The sequence below is a fragment of the Condylura cristata genome, unplaced genomic scaffold (genome assembly GCF_000260355.1).
Source record: "Condylura cristata isolate star-nosed mole 26May11 unplaced genomic scaffold, ConCri1.0 scaffold00011, whole genome shotgun sequence".
Classification (NCBI taxonomy): domain Eukaryota; kingdom Metazoa; phylum Chordata; class Mammalia; order Eulipotyphla; family Talpidae; genus Condylura; species Condylura cristata.
The window spans coordinates 21,088,431-21,109,819 of NW_004567112.1; the positions used below are offsets into that span (position 1 = coordinate 21,088,431).

Below are 21,389 nucleotides of genomic sequence, written 5' to 3' on the forward strand. Positions count from 1 at the left end.
CGCCATATGGTCACCTCCGGGGCAGGCGGGAATCGAACTCATGCGGAAGTGGCTTTACCTTCTCAGTGCTGTGCTTTAACCCGCTGCACCACCAGGGAGGACCTGTCCATTCCATTTTTAAACAGCTCTTCGGGAAAGAATTATTACTCTCCAAGTAAATTGTGTCACTGCCACCCCAATATTTATTTTAACACATATTTGGGAAGAGGAGAGAGGAGAATAAAACAAAAATGTCATTTGTATATCATGATTCTTTAAGTGGAAAAGCTCATCCATGACTTTATGCAAATGAGCAGAAAGTCCCACGGAAACCTTCACATGGAACTAATTATTCCACTTTTCCTTGAGCCTAAGAAGCTGCTGGGGACAGCACAGCACCTACCGTAAGCACAGACTGAACGTAACTGGGACAACAGGAAGTAGTGACCAGCCAGAAGTTTGCCCTGACCTGGTTACAGATCTCCTAAAAGAAAGCAGCTGGAAAGAAAAGTACACGTCCAATAGGTTTCACTATTAAAGTTTACACAATGTGGAGTCATCAGCGAGCTGGCTGGCTACCCAGATCACATGATCATGTAGAAACATGAAACTTGACTATGTGCTCGAGCAAGTTTTACTTCTCCCTAGTGCAAGGGTGTTTGCCAGCAGCCTACACCTCAGAAACCAGACCAGACGCCTGGGACCCTTGACACACAGGCTTACCATGCTCAAGCTGCCCCGGAGGGTCAGGGACTGCTGACCTCGCCACTGACACTTTGTTGTGCTGTTTGGAATTGCCAGAAAGCATGGACAAGCTCAACAAAATAACTGTCCCTGCCAGTCAGAAGTTGAGGTAAGATTTCCCCATCCAATACTTCTTGTCTTTCTCTCTCTCTCTCTCTCTTTTTTTTTTCTTCAGTAATCTTACTGCATCTCAGAAATACTGAAATCCTGGAATACTTTGCTAGTTCCATGACAGTGAAAGATAATTACTATAAGGAAGTGGACTGAATTTTTAGGGAAATATATGGGAGCCAGTGGGCTTATTCGGACTGGTTTTTGCCAGTCCAATAAAGCTTTGGAGGGACAATAAAAAAAGAAAAGGGAAAAGCTTAAAGTCTCCCTAAGGGAAGTTTTCAGTCTGGATACAACAAATCTGCTTCTCAACCATGACACTGGGGCTTCCTATTCATTTTAAGCATAGTCGTAATCATTCGTTGTGGTTTTATTGCCTCTTATCATTTTGTGGGTGATTATCATTCATAATAATCAATCGGATCTGATGGCCCATTGACCTCATATCAATATATAAATCTTTTAGAAAGAATTGACCCAAAGAACAAGAATCAATAAACTCCTCTAAGCTCTCATGGCCTCCTGACTTTGGAAGTTTTAAATATTCAGTGATGTTTAGTATTTTGACTACCATTTAAACTTCCAGTATTTCATGGGGGTGATGGGATCCAAATAGTAAGGAGCACAGCCTTTGACAGTTACAATACAGGCCGTACACCTGGCGGGTGCCTGGTAAATACATCTTTGAAACAACTGATCTGGCTGCCTGCTGCTGTTCGCAGTGTGGAGTCAAGTGCGCTCTTAGGACCTGTGCTGATGGGCCCACGCGGTATGTGACTTCCGGTTGGTCTCAAGCTGTTACACCTCACAGAAGGAGGGTAGCTAAAACAGTGGAATTAGTCAGTGACTAAATGAATATGAGAAGAGAATTGGAAAAGTTTTTGTGGAGAAGACGCTAAGCTTCTGAGAGGTTTGAAGAATTGGGGGGAAAGGACCCTGTGTGCAAGCTAATGTGTGGACCCGGAATAGCCGCCTGTTTGTGGGAGGGTGAGGACTTTCTCACCCAATGGAAGCTGGAGCATTGAGCGTATGGGACCAGAATGTTCCAATATGGGCGGGACAGGTCCCAAAGGATAATGAGGGCTTTAAACACAGGGTGTTGTTGAAGGATTTACACAATGGCTGTGTCAGGACAGCAGGCTTCCTGGAGACCAGCAGGGTGGGACTCTTAAGACAGGGATTCTCACTAGGAGGGAAGCAGGCGAGTAAGCCAAGTTTGGGTTTGGGGTGCAGTGGTGGGAATGAAACCGAAAAACAAGGTGGGAAAGACATGTCAAGGAAAGGAACAAAGAGTGTACATTCTCTCAAAGGAGCAAGGGATCCTAAAGGCATAACCTTTAGCTATATTAAGCCATAGAACCGCTTTCCAAAAATCTGGATAGTAATGTAAGAAAGACAGTTGACCTTCAATCACTTTACAATCACCCTCCCCCACCCCACCTTGGGACAAAGTCCAGCTTGATCATGGAGCAGTCGACAGCAGTCTACAGCATAGATTATAGTGTATGGGAAGCCAAAATTACATTGTGGGTAATCATACATTACACTCATCTGCTTAGGCAGAAGTAATTTTTTTCCACTTGATTACTCAGTTGCTTTTCAGAATTGGCCTATGTTGGTAAAATGTGCAATGTCAACGTGGAACTTCTCAAAGAAATGAAATTATAAACACGATGGTATTAAAGCACTATCTAAAATCTTTCCTATAATTAGATGGGATGGTGACGGATAGGTAGATGAAATACTTGATCTCTGTGGTTTGTATCCTCTGTCCTGACTGTTTAACACCAGTCAGAAGGTTGTGCAATTATTTAGCACCAGAGGACAACATGAGTGAAGAGCTGTGTTTATGCTCTTGGATATAGCAAAGCTGATATGAGAATTTACTCAAATTATTAGCCATAGAAAATGTATAGTAAAGTGCCCATCATGGGGCTTAAATCCCTGTCTGATGGGTGTATGACCAAGGCTGAGAAGACACTGGAGGCAGAAGGGGTGACAGGAGGGGGGAGAAAGTCCAACAAGGAATGAGGACAGGCAGGATCAGATAGAAACAGGGACTTCTCGTGATAAAGGACCAGAACATTCTCAGATAGATGCAGTTAGGGATGGGTTCTCAGCCTGAGAATCTCTGCTGTGGAAAAATGGAGAAATGCAAGGCAGCTAGGTTGGATGTGACCACAGGAATGTGTGGGCTCAGAATCACCCTTTTTTCTTCATTGAGGCACCACACGGAGTAGGTTTCTCTGTTAGCAGGGATCCAGAAACTCCATAAACTCAATTCTTAACCATAATCTTCCCTGGATTTTAGAAGGTAGTGAGGGCCACAGAAAACCAGCTGAGACTTCGTTTCTCAATCCTTCCACAGTACACATTCCTGTGACCATAAAAGTTTCTTGGTAGACATTAAAAATGTTGAACCACGTTGAATATATCTTTTCATGTTAATGGAGATAATGTGAAGAGGAAATTTTACATTTTTAGTAACCATCCCTGGGCTCATCATCATCTGTGCCTGCATATTTTTCTTTGCAGCACTCAGGTAGTTTTTAAAAGTGGAAAAGTTTTTTTAACATAGTGTACTCAAGTCTCCTCAACTCTTAGCTTATTGGTTAAAAAGCGTGGTGGTTTTCAGTTAAAGGATGCATGACTTCAGGCAAGTTTACTTACTCTCTCTGGTCCTAGTTTTCAGCCATTCAGACAGAGATAATAACAGTACTGATCTCAGAGGACTGCCTTAAAGATTAAATAAACAGCTGACACAGCAACCCTTGTAAGGTGATTATTAGATTAAAAACTGGACTGATTAAGATCATTTTTTGTTGTTCTTGTTAATTCTGTAGGTGTATGATTGATTTTCTGAACAGCCACATTGATTTACATTGATCCTTGATAGATTTCAAGTTTCAGTTCTTCTTTCCAGTTATTTTGGCTATTTTACCTGTTGAGTCTGACATCTGTGGCATTTAGCTTTGCATGGACAGTAGACGTGACAAACAGTCCTTCCCTGCCTTTGTCTACGTGGTTAATAACACGGTGGAGCATGACAGAGCCCTGTCATGGGTGTCTGGGCCCCACCACCAGGCTTCCACTCAGAGAGATCATTTGTTAGATTCCAGGGCGTGACTTCTCGGAGTCCTTGACGGGAGTTTCCTTTACTTAACCTTTCAAGTCAATTCTTCAGAAACAAGTCACCTCTTTACACCTTTCTTTACCAGCCCTTCTTATTTCTGTCAACAGCATCACCCCCAACCCTCAGCCTGACTCATCCATCTCTCTGCACCTGTATTCCCTGGCCACACCTGGACGTTTTTCCTTTGTGATCAGCGCATATACTCCTCACCTTTCCCACCCTTCGTCTCCCCGGGGTGCTCATGTCCAATGAGGAGTTTGGAACAGTTTGAAAAAAAAAAAAAAGAGGCTCTGATGCGGTATGATGTGCTAAACATGAAGGCTATGTCTGACATATGTTACATCCCTTATGGTTACCATTTTATCCATGACCCTCTGGATAAAATGAGGATCAATTATCAATTGACCAATTGTCAATTTTCTTGAGAGCATTAAACAGTTTCCAATCTATTGTCAAATTTTTCTCTGACTGCTTTGAAAGTTGTCTATCTCTGAACACTGGGGTCTGAATGACATCCAGATGCAACCAAGGAGACAGTATCTGTGATCAGCTAATAGGAAGATGCAGGTGGCATCTAAAGGCTGAACACCAGTTGCCAGTCACTTACTGTGGGGCCCTGAGGATGCCTCTCAGCTTCTCTCAACTGTTTCCTCAACTGTCCAGACTGGATATGCCTTCCTGACAGACTTGTAGAGACCATGGGTCATTTTGACATGGTCAAAAATGCCCAGTGTGATCGCTGTCACATGGGCAGCATCATAAGTAATGAAAAGCAAACACAGCTGGTGCTTCCATCCACCCTTGCAAGGGGCCGTTAGCTGTCCCTCTTCCTGCCCCCAGCAGTGGCTCCAACCCCTTGAACGGAGGTGGCAAGCAAAGCAAGAAGCTGCCCACTGGCATGGAGTAGACAGAACAACTCGAGCACACATGTGCCTTCAGGCATCTCCCTTCTTCTCATTCTTTGATAAGCTTGGGTCAGAGGCCAGTGCTGATGTGGGGGCAAAAAGGAAGCTCAGTGTCTAATGGTAGAGCCAGACTTCCCTAGAAAGTCTGACTTCCCACTCTCTTTACTCCACCTACCTGCATTTTGTCAGCTGGGCCACCTGTGTCGCATTGGTGGACAGAATATTCTAGAAAGGGCTCTTTTTTTTCTTGAGAGCTAAATACACAGTAGCCAAATCACTAGAAATTTACTTAGTGTATGTGGACTTCAGGATTACCAGCTAAGAAAAATCAAGTTTCTCCTTCATTCTTCCTATCTGCCCTGGGCATGTCTGTGCCAGGAAACCCTAGAGCAGGTGCCACATTGCCCAGGTGCCCTCTCTGGATGCAGAAGTCACCTGTAAGCCATGGCTGGACAAGTCTTTCCTCATCAGTAGCCATTGTCCAAATGGACTATGATACTAGGACTAGAATGTTAAGTTTTCAAAACCGAACACAATTACCTCCCAGCTCTGTCTCTACATCACCTGCTCCCAGGCCAGCCAGCACCATACCTTATAGGGACACTTACTTGGTTTCCTCCAGGGATGACTTACTTCCTCTGTTCTGTGGCTAATTAATTAAATGGGTTCACTTTCTAAAAGGATCTTGTTATCACTCTCATATAGTGACATCAAGAGGTGTAGGCCTGTTACAAACATGAATATGAAAACAAGAGGGAGAAATTAAATGGCAGCCTGTTGGTGGGGCGCTTCAGCCCTTGAGGGGTTCCCTGCTAGTGCCTACAGCTGGCCTCCCCCACAGCACACTGCAGCATTTATTCAGTGGCTCTACAGCAGGGACAAGTTTGCCCACTGGAAGACTCGGTCGTCCCAATTGAGGCTGGTGCTGGCGCTGGTAGGGAGGTGTCAAGATGCTACTAAAAATCCCAAATTACACAGGGCAGTTCTCACCACAAAGCTGTATCTGAGCCAAATGCCCAGAGTGCTACTGATTCAGACCAAGTGGGATGAATTTTCTCTAGAACAAGAAGCATGCATTCACTGGCATGAACTTATAGTGGCAGTGTGGAGTTAGGGGTTAGAAGGTGAATTATGTCTTTGCCACTGATGTGACTTCTGCCCACCACAGTGATTGGCCTCTCTCTGGGATAACTTGGGTGTGAGGTGCAAGGTGCCAGGGGTGATGGGCGAGAGATGCTTGGGTCTGTACGCTGTGTGTATTTTTTTTTTAAATCCAAGTGAAACAAAAGTAGATTCCATGAACTGCATGTAACACGGAGGTCTGTGTCAGTCACCACCTCTCCTGTAGAGAAATGAGAGCAGGAAAGCATTCCAGACACAAGGTCATGCTGGAATGGTCTCTTGTGTTAATAGACTAACACATTCATTTATAACAGGGCTATTCAGCAGCCCAAGAGCTGGTGGGTCTGATCCAAATTCAGAAAGAGGTGGACATGCTGTGCTTATTTAGAAGCAGAATATGTTGCCCTGAGGTCCAGGGGACGAACACTACCTGATCAAAGACATTTTGGGGTGGACAGGAGATGCACTGAACATCCACTTTTGTTGTCTTCTCAGTCGTGAAGCTTCTGCAGCTTCTGCTGGAGTGGTTCTCCACCAGCTGGGGCGGTTTGGGCTTCACTATTCTCTCTCTCTCCCTTGGTTTCCCCAGGCTGTGTGTATAGATTTTGAAACTGATGGATGGATTTTGAGAGTGTAATGTTTTTTAAGTTTATTCCAGTTCTATTATAAAACAATCCTGTATTTCCTCTCCTCTCCTCCTCCTCCATATGACCCGTGAAATTGGTATTGATCTTATCCAGATCTCAGGAGTTTGCTTAATTCTCTAATGTGTAGTAGGGACAGTGAGAGGTGTGTGCAATCACCCTCCTGGGATGTGGCGAGGCTGCTGCTTGCTGTCAGCCAGGTGCGCGAGGTCTGGCAGGGTCCTGCATTCTGCCCAAGGAAACCTTCTAGGTCCCCTGAACCCAGACTCCATGATGTAGCGGGGCCACCACAGCTTCCCTGTCACATGCCTTACACTTGATGGTTCCATCAGATCCCCTTAAGTGTCGCTGACTTGGCCACTCTGCTTCTTTACGGTCTGTCTCTCTGTTTGGGTTCTTGGGGACAGCTTGCATTCTCTGATCCCACATAACTTGCTCGGTTTCCTACATTTCCAGGAACCAAGCACAGACAGGCTTAGGGATTAGGTGGATGACACACCTTGACTCCAGAAATGGGCCCCACCTGCAGGTGGGGTGGAATGCCAATTTTGCCCAACTAAGTTCTGTCTCCAGACTGAAGGTGAGCCCTGAATGTGACCTGAACTGCCAACTTGTGGGACCCACCTGACCTCAACCACATGGTAGGGAAGTGGCTTGGGTGCTGGTTCTGCTGTGGGGCATGGCCACTCGGCTCAGTGGAACTTCTCAGGGAGTCACAATTCTGCCTGTGCCCAGCCACACTGGCTCACGTGTTCCCAGCCCAGGCCTCTGCCCATCAAAGCAAGCTCGTCTTCCTCCCCACGCCTGCACTTTGTTCCACTGCTGAGGGCCACCTGAACTCCTCCTCCTGCCCTGTGCTTCCTGGCTTGACCCGCCCTCCCGCCGACCTGCTTCTCCTCTTCTGAAAGGGGCCATCGGCAGCTCCAGGTGCAGGCTCCTTTTTGACTCCTGTGTTTTCATAAACCTTTCCAAGTGCCCCACTTCCCCTCAGTCCGCAAGGCGGTCTCAATGCTATTTTCAAAGCAGGGCAAGGAAAATCGGGGGACATGCTACATCTCCCTGCTGAAACCAGCCTCTATTTTCTGCTTTCCTGAGAAAGATTTCACTATCCCAGGGGTGTCTGTTTTCCTCCCTGGCCCCCCTGGCTGGAGCAGGCCAGCTGGGTCCCAGAGTTGCTCCAGGTTTCATCCCTCCCCACAGTGTAGGCAAGACCCAGCAGAGACCCCCGAGTCTCCTGGGGGTGCAGCTGTGTTCAGGAGCCCCAGACGTGGGAACTGCTCAGCTATTGCAGTCTCCACACTTGAATAATGCTGAACAAGGGGCCCTACATTTTCATTGGAACACTGGGTCCTATAGATTATGTAGCCATATCCATCGCAGGTCTTGGGAACCCCCGGGTGAACCCACTTCCCTGGCATAAAGACTGATGGAGCAGCCCCTGAGCCCCAGGACATCAAAGCTGAGCTGACAAGGGCTGAGAGACCACCTCCCCAGCCCCCTTATTTCTTAGATAAGAAAACTGAGGCCCAGAGAGCTGAAGGTGACTGTCAAACTTGTCCTGCCCTCACATCTGCCTGTGAGGCCAAGGAGGTGCCCTCACAAGCCTCTTATTTTTTTTCCTTTTCTGAGTCATTTACTGACCAATAAAACATTCTAGCTTGGACTGTGTTCTATATTTTTCTTAGATACAATTATTTTTAAATGAACAGTCAATTGTTTAGAAAACCGGGTGAAACCTGACAGAACCGTGTGGTCAGTATTTCAGGCTATCACACGTCTCAAGGTCTCAGCTTGAATTCCATGCTAACTCAGATGCTTGGTGTCCTACTGACATCTATTTGTCAAGGAATGTGTCCGCATTAGTTCATGCGACCCGAAAGTGGGTTATAATTATAACAGTGGCATTGGTCTGACGTGTGGCTTAATTGCACAGGGCCAAAGTGGCGTAATGTAGAAACACCCAGGGAGGTGTCTTTGCTGTACTGGAAAGAACCTGAACTTCAGTCAGAGAGACTTGGCTTCTGCACTGACTAGCTCATGGTCTTCAAGAAGGTCACTTACTGCCTTTTAGTTTTGCTTTTTCATCCAGAAAATTAGAATAATAATACGTCGTCTAGCACTGGGTGTTATAGTGGAAAATATGTTAAATTTAGGGCAGCAGAGCTCAATGAATGTCACCTACCAAAAATCCCTCCTGGGCTGTGCTTTCCTGCCACCCCATATCGTGTTATTAGCGAGGCATCCACGTGAGATCAGGCAGCAGCTCGTGGTTCAGAGTTCAGCACCATGAAGTATATATAATGGGTTCCAACATTAAGCCATTATCTGCCACTAACACCCAGCTGGGCATCACTAACCTGACAGCTAGCTCAGACCCAGGGGGCAGAGCTGTGCCCCTCTAATTCCCACACAGAGGGTAGCTGGAAGAATGGATCATTGTTCAGAAAGTCATGATAAGAAGGAAAGAAAGGTCAGAGGAGGGAGACCACACCTAAGTAAAGGGGATTCCCAAGAGGAAGCTCTGACTAAGGGTGCTTGGGACAGAGGAGCAGAGTGGAGCTTGAACACAGAAAGAATTGTTGCTCCCCTCTCGTCCCCAGCCCGTTTAATTTTTCTATTGTCTACTTTATAAAGTTACTTGATTCCAAGCACAAAAAGCTACAGAATGAAGAATAATCTTGAAAGCACATAAAGGTCATTAATGTTTATACCCAGTTTGAACAAGAAGGAAATAGTGCTTTTATTTTTGTGCCATTAATCACAATACACTCAAATAAAAAATTTTTTTTCAAAAAGGAAAATTCCCAAATCACTGGGAAAGTGGACCCTCCTCAAACACACTACCACTTTGCATTTTAAACTGTCAGAGTCCTCTTGTTACAATGGACAGACTTTGATTTCATAGCCTGTCCAATTCAAAGATCATCACCGTCCCAGATCACTGGCCCCAATATACTGACTAATGCTGAAAACAACTTCTGGGTATGAATGATTAAAATAAGAGCTATTCGTATAAAAATCTCGAAGGTAAATAGGGGTGAAATTGTGCTTTAAAGTTGGGTTTCTCTGGTACATGGGGTTAAGTCCCAGCACAATGAAGCTATCAGCAGCCACTGCAGCTCCCAGCCAGGCAGCTGACCCACATGGTGCGGCAGACCTCTTCTGACCCATCCGCTGCTCCCCTCAGCAGTGTACTTCGTAGATCTGCCTGTTCTTCTCCCTATTTTGTCTCTGGTGAATCCTCTCACCACCCCTGCACCTCTGTCCTGTACCCCAGTTCTTGTATGCATAAATAAACATTTTTTTTAAGGTGCTAATGACAGCTTCATGGGTGTGGAGAGGTTTCCTTTGGGGCTGAAGGTGGTGGTGCAATGGATATAACTGCTCGAAGGGGAGGAGCATAGACAGGCAACACTCCCCCCACGCCCCCCCAGCCCCCATCCCTGCCCCCACGTGCATGCAGCGGCCTTGACCAACAAGTCCCTGCCCCACATGCACCAGACTCCCTGCATGGGCGCCGCTGGGAACAAACAAGGCGATGTATGTTGGATGATGCAGCACATTTTTAGTTTTAGGTCTCTCCTCATTTCTTGGGGCCCAAGGCCTTTCTTGTGGCTCCCTGCTGGAAGGTGCTTTAGGCCCATGGCTCTCAGGCCTCAGAGACCCCACTTTAGGGTGAGTCTGCTGGCTGGGTTTTGGTCCAAGAGTTCTTTTGGGATCCGTCTGCTTCCTTTGCCTTTGTGCTTGCAAATGATTGCACCCCTTTCAGAGCATGCACCCCTTAACTGTCTTGGGGTCCCTAGGTACCCCTCTATTGCACACTAACAGGGCTTACACAACATTGTAATTGATCAAATACACCGAGTTGGTGAACTTCACATTATGTGTATTTCACCACAGAAAAATTGGTAATGAAATTATTTTCCATATTTTCCACAAGAGTGTATTTCATAGATCCATAATCATATTTTTGTGACAGATAAAATTTGAATATTAGAGCTTTTTGGAATGTATTATTGATCTATTTCTAGATAGCTTTTAGAACTACAATGCTCCCCTCCATTTCAATGCCTCCATATGATGCTCCTCAATATCCAGTGACATGAGCTTGAATAGAGCCAATTTTTTCAGTACATGGGAGCTATATTCCTCAACGTCACTTTTTACTTCCTGAAAATACCTAAGCTTTTAGTTGTAGACATCAATTACCAGCCTAATGGAAGATAATGTTGCACTGTACCATGTATCTTTGTCCAGACTTACGTTTTTCCTCACTAAGGTTAATTTTTAAAAGAACAGTTTCAAGTTCCTAAAACACATTCATTTTCTAGAATTACAGAAAATTACCTTTTCACGATTTTCTGAAACACTTAGAATTACTTCTCTGTCATTTGGTCTTACAAATTTGAGACTCCTCGTTGCTCAGGATACATTTCATGCTAGTGGAGGAGAGACTGAAATGGTAAAACTTCAGCCTCAGCACCTCAAAGAACAATGAGCACATCAGAGCGGGATGGGACATGGCACCCACCTGCCTCCCCAAACCACGTGCCCAGGCTTTTCCTCCAGGCTCCTCCTTGAGCCCTTTCAGTTGTCACGATCTGCTCTTATCGCCCTTCAGGAAGAAGCTTCCCCTGCCGAGCCCCCTGTGCCTTGTGGGTGATGAGGGGGGCAAACAGCGAGGTTGGCTCTCAGGGGAAGGATAGTGTGGGATCCCACTGGCTGCGGGCTCCGGCCCTGAAATCAGGACAGGAAGGCACTGGGACAATTCTGTTGTCATATCAAGTGGTAAATCTTCAAAGAACTCTCAGAGCAAGGTTAGCACAGGCTGGCTCCCCGTTCTCCCTCATCCTGGCAGGTGCTGTCCCACCCCGACTGCCTCTCACTGGGCAAAGGAAGCGCCAGGATTTTCTAAAGGATTCAGAGTGTTGGTAGGATCGTCCCGACTCCTGGTGTGTGAAGTCAGGCCCACTTCTGTGTGCACACAGCCCACATTGGCGGTGACGTGCCAATGACTGCCACAAAATAGTTGCAGCTCTTGGTAGGAAGAAAGAAAGAAATGGCAGCGGGTCTGGAGAAACATGCAAATTACTTTCTCTGGTCCGTGGGTGGTTGAGACACAACCCAGGCAGTGAGGTGCTCGGGCGTGAGGGGAACCTACTCCCTGCTCTCCGGAGGCCTTGGTGGCCTTGGGTGTTGAGAAAGGACGCACAGGAGGGTGGTGCTCTGTCTCCTTCAGCCACTCCAGAGCATGTCTGGACCCCCAGGGGGCCCCCCTGAACATTCCCTCTGGCCTCCTGTGGGTACTACATACTCTCTCCTCCTCCTTCAGACACTTGTCTCTTCCTCTTTTTTCTCTGCCCCTCCTTAAAGACTGAAGCAGGCCCAAGAGCCCAGGCCCCCTAAAACAGTATGTCTGACCTGAGGGGCCCATAGCAGGCAATAGGGGGAGCAGCACTTGGCCCTAGAGAAAGCTGCTGGCCTGGTTGAGGGACTGACTGGATGTCTTCTCCAGAGGCAGGCAGGAGGACACCCGAGGGACACTGGGTGAAGCCCGTCACCTGCCCTCATGAGGGGCCAACCTGAGGCAAGTCAGTGTTTGCCACCCAGGGGCGCTGAATTAGGGGCAAAGGAATGAACTTCTCTGAGCAAAAATTGGAGTGGGTTCGCATCAACTCATATACAGTGGTTTAAACTGGCGTTACCTCAGTAGAAAAGATACAATTAAACACATCAAGAAAATTTTAAAAATGGGGTTAATCACAAGTGTGTGAATATGCTAGGTAGACTGGACTAATAAGTGAGTTGCACACTTAAAAACTGCTAACATGGGTGTTTTTATGAGGTGGGATTAATGTTTACCAAGACTGAGTTGTGATAGGAGGACCTGCCCCTGAGGGTGAGGGCGAACTGAGACGCGGCCTGCAAAGACCTGTCACGTGGCCCATGCCCAGTAAGTGCCGGCCACAGCTGCTTTCCGCTGACAGCCTGAGTCTCACCATCAGCCTGGCTTCCCAGACATGGACTATACCCGTGACTCTGGGCTGAGGCATGGGAAGGTGGAAGTCACAACCCCTGATGGAAAAACTGGCTCCTCGCCAGATCTCCAGATCCTGTGTGGAAAGGGAACGAACAGGTGTGATCTCTCTGGGCCTCAGTATCTCCATCGTGACTGGGGAGGGGTACAGCCACAGAGCCTCCCCGGCTCTCCCAGCATGGACAGGGCCCTCAAAACTTCTGCAGCAGCTCCACTGTGATCTCCCTCTCCAGAAGGAAGCAGTCTGGCTGCCAACTCTGCAAATCTAAATTTAACACCAATGATGCCCCAGCTGGCTGGAGGAAGTGGGGCCGGAGGAAGCTGTGCCAGGATGAGAAGAGGTTGTTGGTGAGGGCAGAGGAAGGATGCCAGTGATGGGGCAGGTTCTGCTACGTGCCACTAACAGGACAGTCACCGGAGAGTGGCATTCAGCTTCAAAATGGCAGCTGGTGGCTAGACATCCAGCTTGAGCAGAAATTTTCCAAAAGGAAGATATTTTGTGTGAATCAGAGAAACTCCTCTGTCTGCATGTGCCTCTGGCTTCCCAGGTCCCCTCATAGGTGATGAGGAGGCAGCAGAACCTTCTTCCTGCATGCTTGGGGCATGCACAGGTTAGCTGTGCATCCGGCAGGTGCCTGACCCATTATATGCTCGCTCAGTGTTTGTAGAATAAATAAGGCAAATACATGTGCTGCATAAAGCAAAGCAAAATACGAAAGTTGAAATGGGAGCTCCCAAGTCAGCACATCAAGATAAATATTTAATGTACTATTTTATAATGAATGCAAAACCCATGATGCAAAATGACATTTCAAATGAAGGCAGCAGCAGTTTCTAACTGCCCAGCCTCCCACCCAACATGGCCTGTGTCCTAGCAACGTCTTCTTGGAGGGCTGTCGCTACAGCCATCAATTTCCCTCTGCTGGCCGAGGCCCTAAAGGACACTCCTGGTGTTATTCGCCTGTTCTCAGTATCCCTCTCTCCTGGGCTTGGGCCAGAGCCCAGGAGACCTGCCCATGTCCAGTCTCTCTTTTGCTTTTCCACCCTAATCATGACCTCCCTGAGTAAAGAAAAAGAAATATAATGTACTGTGAAAATGATGAATGGCATCCTGAAAGAATCTCCAGCAGCAGTAAGGTGGGACGTCAGCAGACCAGTGATGATGGTTTTGTTTTTAAAATTCCATTCATAGCACAATGGATGTCTTATTTGCTTCTATATATACCAAGGAGAATATTGGGGGAAATTCTCTGGATCTTGGAAACATCTAAGTTGGTACTATAAAGCCATCCTAAGGCAGTGCAACCAAGCAAATGTAAACATCACAGGGCAGAACCGAAATCAACTGGGGTTCTAGAAGTTCTAGAAGCCACTGAATAACTCTAGGCCAAGACAAACTCTCAGGCCTGACTCAGCAGACACTTGTGTGGGTTCCTAAGGAGGCAGTGGCCTGGTGAAAGCTGTGTTTTAGAAATATCAGCTGAAAAGGGCCCAGATAAACTTCCCAAATGGCTTGGAGGTGCTTTCTGACGAGGCAGAACTGCCCTGATGAGAAGGAGAAGGGTCCGCCTGAGATCTTGGCTCTGAGGTGAGGGCTGGCCTCACAGATCCCGACAGGGAGACACCAGGACTGGACCCAGCCTTAGTTGTGGGGGTGATGAAGGAGGAAGGATTTACCTGCTCTTTGTGTTTGCAGGGAGTTTAATTTAAAACCCTCTTTACTTCATTCCTAAATCCAGATTAAACAGGGATTTTCTCTGACTAACATTACTTTTGCATTCTATCTTCTTTGGAAAGACAGAAGTGAAAAAGAAATGTGCTAAAACCTGCCCCTTCGTGGTTCTCTGTGAATACACTAAGGAGCTGAAAAGCAGTCAAGGTGTTCTTTGATCTTTTCTTTCCCCTTACTAAAATTGGAAAAACAGACTTCTTGCAGGTGATCCCATCTTTTAAACCATCTCCTGTATTTAGTAAGCTACTGAAAAAGTACTTGTAAAATATGCTTTACTCTTGGGTGATGTGGCAAGAAGGCCCGTTGCTGCTGCCTTGCTGGTGCCCGCTGGCCTGACTGAGCTCTGCCTGGTCTGTCTGTCCCTCCACCTTCCTTCCTGAGGCTGTTCTGGGCCTGTAGATGCCTTTCTGACGGGCAGTCAGCACCTGTGCCCTCCTCTCCTCTTGGGGAACTCTTAGCTAGTGGGCTTTCCTGGGGCTCTACAAAGATCTCCTCTCTTGGCCTAGTAATACCGCCGGCCCAGGACAATACTGGTCATACTGCCATGGTGCTCAACCATGGCCACACATGACTTTTCTGGAACCCACGGTCTGTAGGTTCACCTAGAAGTCAGTAGCCTGGATGGAGGCTTTTTAAAATTATTTTTAAAAAGATTTATTCTACTTATTTATGTATACAAGAGCTGGGGTGTAGGCCAGAGGTCTGGGGTGGGGGTGAGGGGTTGAGAGGATTCACCAGAGACAGAGTGGGGAGCAGAACAGGCAGATCCACTGAAATACATGGCTGAGGGGAGCAGCAGGTGAGACAGGAGAGGTCTATTTCACCATGTGGGTCAGCTCCCTGGCCCTGGATGAAACTTGAGCTGCAGTGGCTTTGGATAGCTTGATAGTGCTGAGACTTAATCCCTTGTACCACCAGGGAGGCCCAGGCATGAGAATCATTAGAAGCTCCCCAGTGATTCACCTCTGTACCCAAAGTCAAGACCACTTCCAAGATGGAGATGGATGGAAGCTCTTCACTTCCATTCAGAAGTTTATTGAAGAAGGCTGGGCTGTTTGTGATCAGCTCCTGGTGCCAGGCTGCCTGGGGCCAAAAGGCAAGCAGATAAGCAATGTCTTTGTGCATAAATTATATTGATCAGAGCAGAGGTGAAAGTAAAAGCCTGGTCACTGGGATCCACACCTTGGCATCGAATTTCCCCTGCTCTTTTCCCCTGTTGAAAGCAGGCATCACGCCCTTGACTCAAACTTGCTTCTTGCTTTCCTGGGGAGAGAGTCTGGGTAAGCCTTTTCCTCCACTCTGGATCCTTACTGTCTTTATTTCCTGTTTCTCGAGTCTTTGCAAGATGAGTGACAGCGAGGACAAGGCTGTGGGTGTGTCTTAGTCCAACCATCACAGCAAACTGTGTGATTCCATGTTAGACATCTGCTCCAGGCAGTCCGGCCCCTTTGGGATGGTTCCTGGAACACTTCCACCCCACCCTGCAGTTTTTAAAGTAAAAATACCCAGACCTTGGGTATTCTAAGTCCACATGGAGAAAAGTCAGAAGTCCCACAGTCCAACAAAGCACACGCCCACCCTAGGTTATCAAGTAACTGCTCAGCTGTTTACTTGAAGCCTCACCTATCTGTCCTCAGGTAATGAGGACGTCAGTTCCCCCTAGAGGGCACATTCCTTATTTGGACACAACTAAAAGGCCCCAGGTGGAAAAGGTGTGAGTCCTCACAGCTGTGCTTAAAGGTCGGTCTCACCACCTGGGAACTTAAAAATGTAAATCAGCAGAACCCACCTGGAACCTGCCCAGTTAGAAAGTCTGGGTGTGGGCCCAGCCTCCTTCATCTCAAAAGCCTCCAGTGGTTCTGGCTTTCAGTTTCTAGAGTATGCCACTTATTTGAAAACTGTTGATACTTTTCCTAGGAATTTTTTCCTCCCTCAGTGCTTCCTGGGATCAAAATCTGTTGAGACCCAAGTTCAGCCAGAGTCACACAACACTAGTCTGTTTTTACATAACTAAGTTTGTTGATATTACTTCAAATGCTTGAAATCTTAACCAAAAAAAGAGAGAGAGAATACAAAATTTGACTTGATTTATGGAATTATGACTATTAAAACTATCTATATGACCTGCTCACTGTATCAAAATGCCATACTGTTTCAAAATGGCATATGCATGTATTTTAAATATGTTAAATACTGTGTTTACTATATTTCGTTAAATGAACATGGTTTTCTCATCACAACTTTTAAAAATGAGAACAGTTTGATCTCTCAAACCTTCCACAACTGTGGGAGGCTAGCTGAAAGGAATAATCCAACTGGAGCTATTTTATGTTATCTGCTTTCACCTACACTTACTGACAACTCATCTCAGTAAGACCACTGCCATCTAAACTCAGCAAACCTTCCCCAACCTGTGGCCTGTCCCTTCGCCCCAGGTAGCAAAGGAGGAAAAGTGCCCCCAGGTAGGGCCACACCTCCAAGAGCAGCCGGCTGTGTGGGCAGAGCTGAGGCGCTGCTTGTGTGGACACTTCCCTGGTAACAGCAGTAACTGAGCAAGCTGTCAACAAGATGCAAAGTTTAAACAAAAAACATATCATTTATGAAACAATTCAACAGTTTACTAGAATCACAATAACTTCATAATCTGATAAAAAGTCATAAAGAAATGCCAAGAAGCAGCAAATATCAAGTTGAGTAAAGGACACAATTGTACCCAACTGTTTTGCAGCGATTTACACGTTGAATCTGCACCTGTGGCAAAGTTGCTTTTAGGGTCAGCCCCAGGCTCCCTGTTCTTCAGAACATCTGATAGGACCCTTCACTCTGGCTCATAGTCCTTTTACCAGTTAAATAGTGAAAAACTAGAGGGTGGGAAAAACCAGCACCGCTCTCTGCTCTCCCTTTGAATTATTCCATCTCTTCACAACATATCTGGTTCAATTTCCTCTCAATCTCTTCCTCTCCACCAGCAATCCTCTTTCACTTTTCCCCTTTCTTCTAGCTCAGATTGTTTAAAATTCCTCAGGAAAAGGAGACCATTTGGTGCAGGTTATATGGGAACAAATCCTGGAATACCAGAGTGTTGGAAGGCAACCCAAGGGTCCAGCTCCTGAGACCCTCAGGGTGTCTCGGGCAGGAGAGTTTCTTCCCTTCTCCCCGCCAGCCCCGCCAGCCTTTCCTCTCTGCTCCTGGGCCTGGAGCGTGGCTGAGCTCTGACAGCATCCCACCACCACCTCCCTAAGTGGGGACTATAAATATGTTTTCATTCCCTTTGTTACCCAAATTACAACTAAGCCCTTACCCCTTCTCACATCCAGACTTGTGGTCTTCAGTGGGCCCCCACTGAGGATAATTCTCCAAGATACAACCTTAACCATGTCCTGAATGAAGTTTCTCTAATCATTCTCTTCTATCCCTTCATGCCACAGGAACACACCACCCCCATAGCCCAGCTGAAAATGGGCTGCAACTACTACAGGGATGATGGAGAGGAATTCTCTGTTGAAAATCTTTAGTTATGGTGTCGGGAATAGCCCTTCTCAGAGCTAAGGCCCAGAGCCAGCCAGAAGGTCATAAAGCCAGAAAGTCCCTTCCCTGGCTCCCCGCTATTGAAAATCCCTCAGGCTTGTCTGTGTTATCCCAGATCCCAGCACCCAAAGTCATTAGACCTAGAAAGAGAAAGAGCTCCCCCAAACCCTCAGTCTACGTCTCCACTTCTTGTTTGAGAATCTCTCTTTTCCCATGGGGGGGGTATTTAGCCTTAAAGTAATTCCTAGCAAAAGTGTTGTTCCACACGTGTTCTAGATCCTACAGCCAAGGGAATGTTTCTAAGATTTCCCCCTAGCATAGATCTATGCTAGTTCAAACGTTCTCCTCCAATGCATATCACCTAACAGAAGGCCTCCCCTTCCCCCCCCCCCCCAGTCAAGGAAACCAGCACTCAGGTTTATAGGAAATCACAATTTTCTCCAAGAACAGTGACAGTGTACAAACTAAAACAGCCAAATCAAATAATCTTCTCAGAACAAAAAAACGGCTAACCAGCAAGGTAAATTCACACACCCTATTCTTCTCTTTATATATAAAAAGAGAGTCAGGAATTTACTATGCAGGAGAGAAAATGTGGCCCTGTACTTAACATTTTCCTCTGTATGTGGACATAAAATAGGTAATAGAAGTGACCTCTGTACATATACAGGTTACAAAGATTCAAGAAGTATAGAAATAAAATCTTCACTAGAAACTAAAGTCCCCTTTTTGTGTGAAGTAGAAGCCCCCACCCTCGTCAGGGCCTCTGGATCCCACTGCCTGTGAGCCCCTGTGCGCGGGTACCCCCAAGCCTATTATCGTTCTGTTTGCTCTGCCCCTGAGCAGAGCCCACCCCAAGTAACGGGCAGCTTTTCTGATTTGTGTGAAGGCCTCTGTCGGCTTTGAGGACACCTTTTAACTTTTTCTTAAATCTCCTTCGAAAAAGTGATGCACAGCCTCCCCGAACCCACCCACTGCGCGGGTGCTTGTGGGTGCCTTCCTTCCCACCCCCACACGGTGAGACACACTACTCTAAACTCTCTTCTCTTCCCTCTCTCTTTCTCTTTCTCCTCCATTTTGCTAACAATAATCTCTTGGGAATTTTTATATATCAGCAATACCAATCTATGTTTCTTTTTTTCCCTCACAAGGGTCTATGGTATTCCTTTATGTGACTTGTATCAAAGTTTATTTAACTAGTTCCCTTTTTGTAACTGATGGTCAGTTAGGTTGTTTCCAGGTTTTTAGGAGGATAAAGGAACATGCGGACAAGGATTACGACACATAATCCTGCAATAAACATGTCCGTGTGTATTTAGTGGTATTATTTTATGACTATGTTCATAAAGCAAATTCCTAGCAGTGGAATTTTTGAGTCAAAAGGTATGGAGGTTTTTAATTTTGACAGATATATTGATTTATAACAATTTATATTCCCGAGAGTATCTGTATTCTCATACCCTCATCAACCCTAGGTTTTATCATACTGAAGTTTCACTATTCTAATAAGCAAAACACATCTCATTGTTTTGACTTATGTTTCCTTAAATATAGGATATGAAATAGGTGATATGAAATATAGGTGATATGAAATACCTTTCACTAGTCTACAGTCACTTTACTTTTTCCACTCATTTTCCTATTGAATTACTTTTTTTTTTTACTGAGTTGCAAGATTTCTTTGTAAATGAAAGCATAGTTATTTGACCATTATTTGCTGCAGATATTTCTTGCAGTATATCATTGTCATTTAGCTTTCAATGCTGTGCAGTTTTTCCAATGCAATCAGATTTGCAGGTCATTTTCATTATGACTTTTGCGTATGTGCAACTTTTAAATAATAGTTTTTCCAGATTATACCAAGTCAATTTAACAACAGTAACAACATCTTGTTGATTTCAGCCTCTGGGGTGACCTTCAACAGTGCTTGCTCTGTGGATACTCTAAGAACAGTAAATGATAAGCAGTGAGGCTTTTGAAAGGATCAAAACGCTTTTGCCTCAAATGTCTCCTCAGAAAGGACAGATCTGAGAATTAGAATTCCTCTTCACAGCCTGAGGCTGCCCCAGACATCCAAAGGACAGAGACTTCACCACAATCACATTCCTTCTAGAAGCAGTCACATTTTCAACTTACTGAAGTAGTAGATGACCACATTAATTAAATGCAATATAATTTATACTATTTGGTAAAGTTTTTCCCCTTTTTGTAGTCAAAAAGGATAGAAGACTTCTTTTAAAAAAATCAACCTTGTCATTAACATTTTATGTTTAATTTTGTTTCTTACAGGCAACTTCAAAAGATGGTCCATGATATTAAGAACAATGAAGGTGGAATAATGAACAAAATCAAGAAGTAAGTTAGCCTCCATAGTTCTGTATAAACAACTATGACACAATGAGCACACAGAGAACAACCTGTGTGTGAGCCTGTGCTGAGGAGAGGGAAATAAGCCTTAGTACACTTGAAAGTGAGGGATCACAAAAGAGTAGGATATCACTTCCTCGTGTTTTTAGACCACAGAATATAAATGAGGCTTCATCTACATAAGGGACCGTTACTTGTGAGGCAGTGGGTGGCTCACAGGGAGGAGACTCTGTCCCCATGTCCTGTCCTATGACTGGGAGAGGTATGTGATCATTTTCATTTCTTATTTCTGACACCTACAGAATCTCACTGAAGGGAGAGAACCTTATGGCCATTGTTTTCATCAGTTGCAACTTGAGATTAATTGTCTCACAGCTGCCAGTTTTCCAGGACACCAGTTTTCTCACTCATGAAGCCTCTGTACAATACATCTCTCTATTGCATCGTCATCCTCCCAACAGCCATGGAACCCGAAATTTTCCAGTTTCTATTTCATCCTGCCCCTTGTCTCCAAAAACACTTTACTTGACAAGCCGTGTTTCTTCTCAGTTTGGAAAATGGCGGCCACAGTCAACACCCTGGGTGAAGTCGATGGCCCCTTGGTGCTAAGTGACCTGCAGCTAAGCGCTCACTGTTAGCCAGGCAGCAGGTGCCACCCTGAGAGGAGGAAGTATGGTTGAACACTCTGGTTTCCTAACACAAGACCGTGACAGAGTTGTCCACGGTCGAATGAGAAAACAGGGACCTTGAAGTGTTGGGGGTTGGGGTGCAGCTGCTGGCTGCTAAGGGGGAGCAGAAACCACACCTTCCATCCCTGGTGGGGTCCCGTTCTTTCTTGAGTCTGTATCTTCTACGATGGGGCCCTTCAGACCTAGGGGTATTAAGATACCACCACCCCCCTCCCTGGTAGTGCAGCGGGTTAAAGCGCAGCAGTAAGAAGCTAAAGTCACTTCAGCTGGAGTTTGATCCCAGCCCATATGGCGCGGCAGATCTCTCCTGACCCGCCCACTGCTCCCCACTCTGTCTCTGGTGAATCCTCTCACCGCCCCTGCACCTCTGGCCTGTACCCCAGTTCTGTATGCATAAA

General features: G+C 46.0%; 1 protein-coding gene across 1 annotated transcript in view; it reads left to right on the top strand.

Moving 5' to 3' along the window:
• Positions 1–4,665: 4,665 nt before the first annotated feature.
• Positions 4,666–21,389, top strand: part of BLNK (B-cell linker) — a 50,794-nt gene continuing 34,070 nt past the window's right edge. Inside the window, exons 1-4 of the mRNA XM_004681028.2 lie at positions 4,666–4,729; positions 11,260–11,426; positions 12,626–12,774; positions 20,225–20,290. Of these exons, the coding sequence (XP_004681085.1) occupies positions 4,666–4,729; positions 11,260–11,426; positions 12,626–12,774; positions 20,225–20,290 (446 nt within the window). The remainder of the gene's footprint in view (positions 4,730–11,259; positions 11,427–12,625; positions 12,775–20,224; positions 20,291–21,389) is intronic.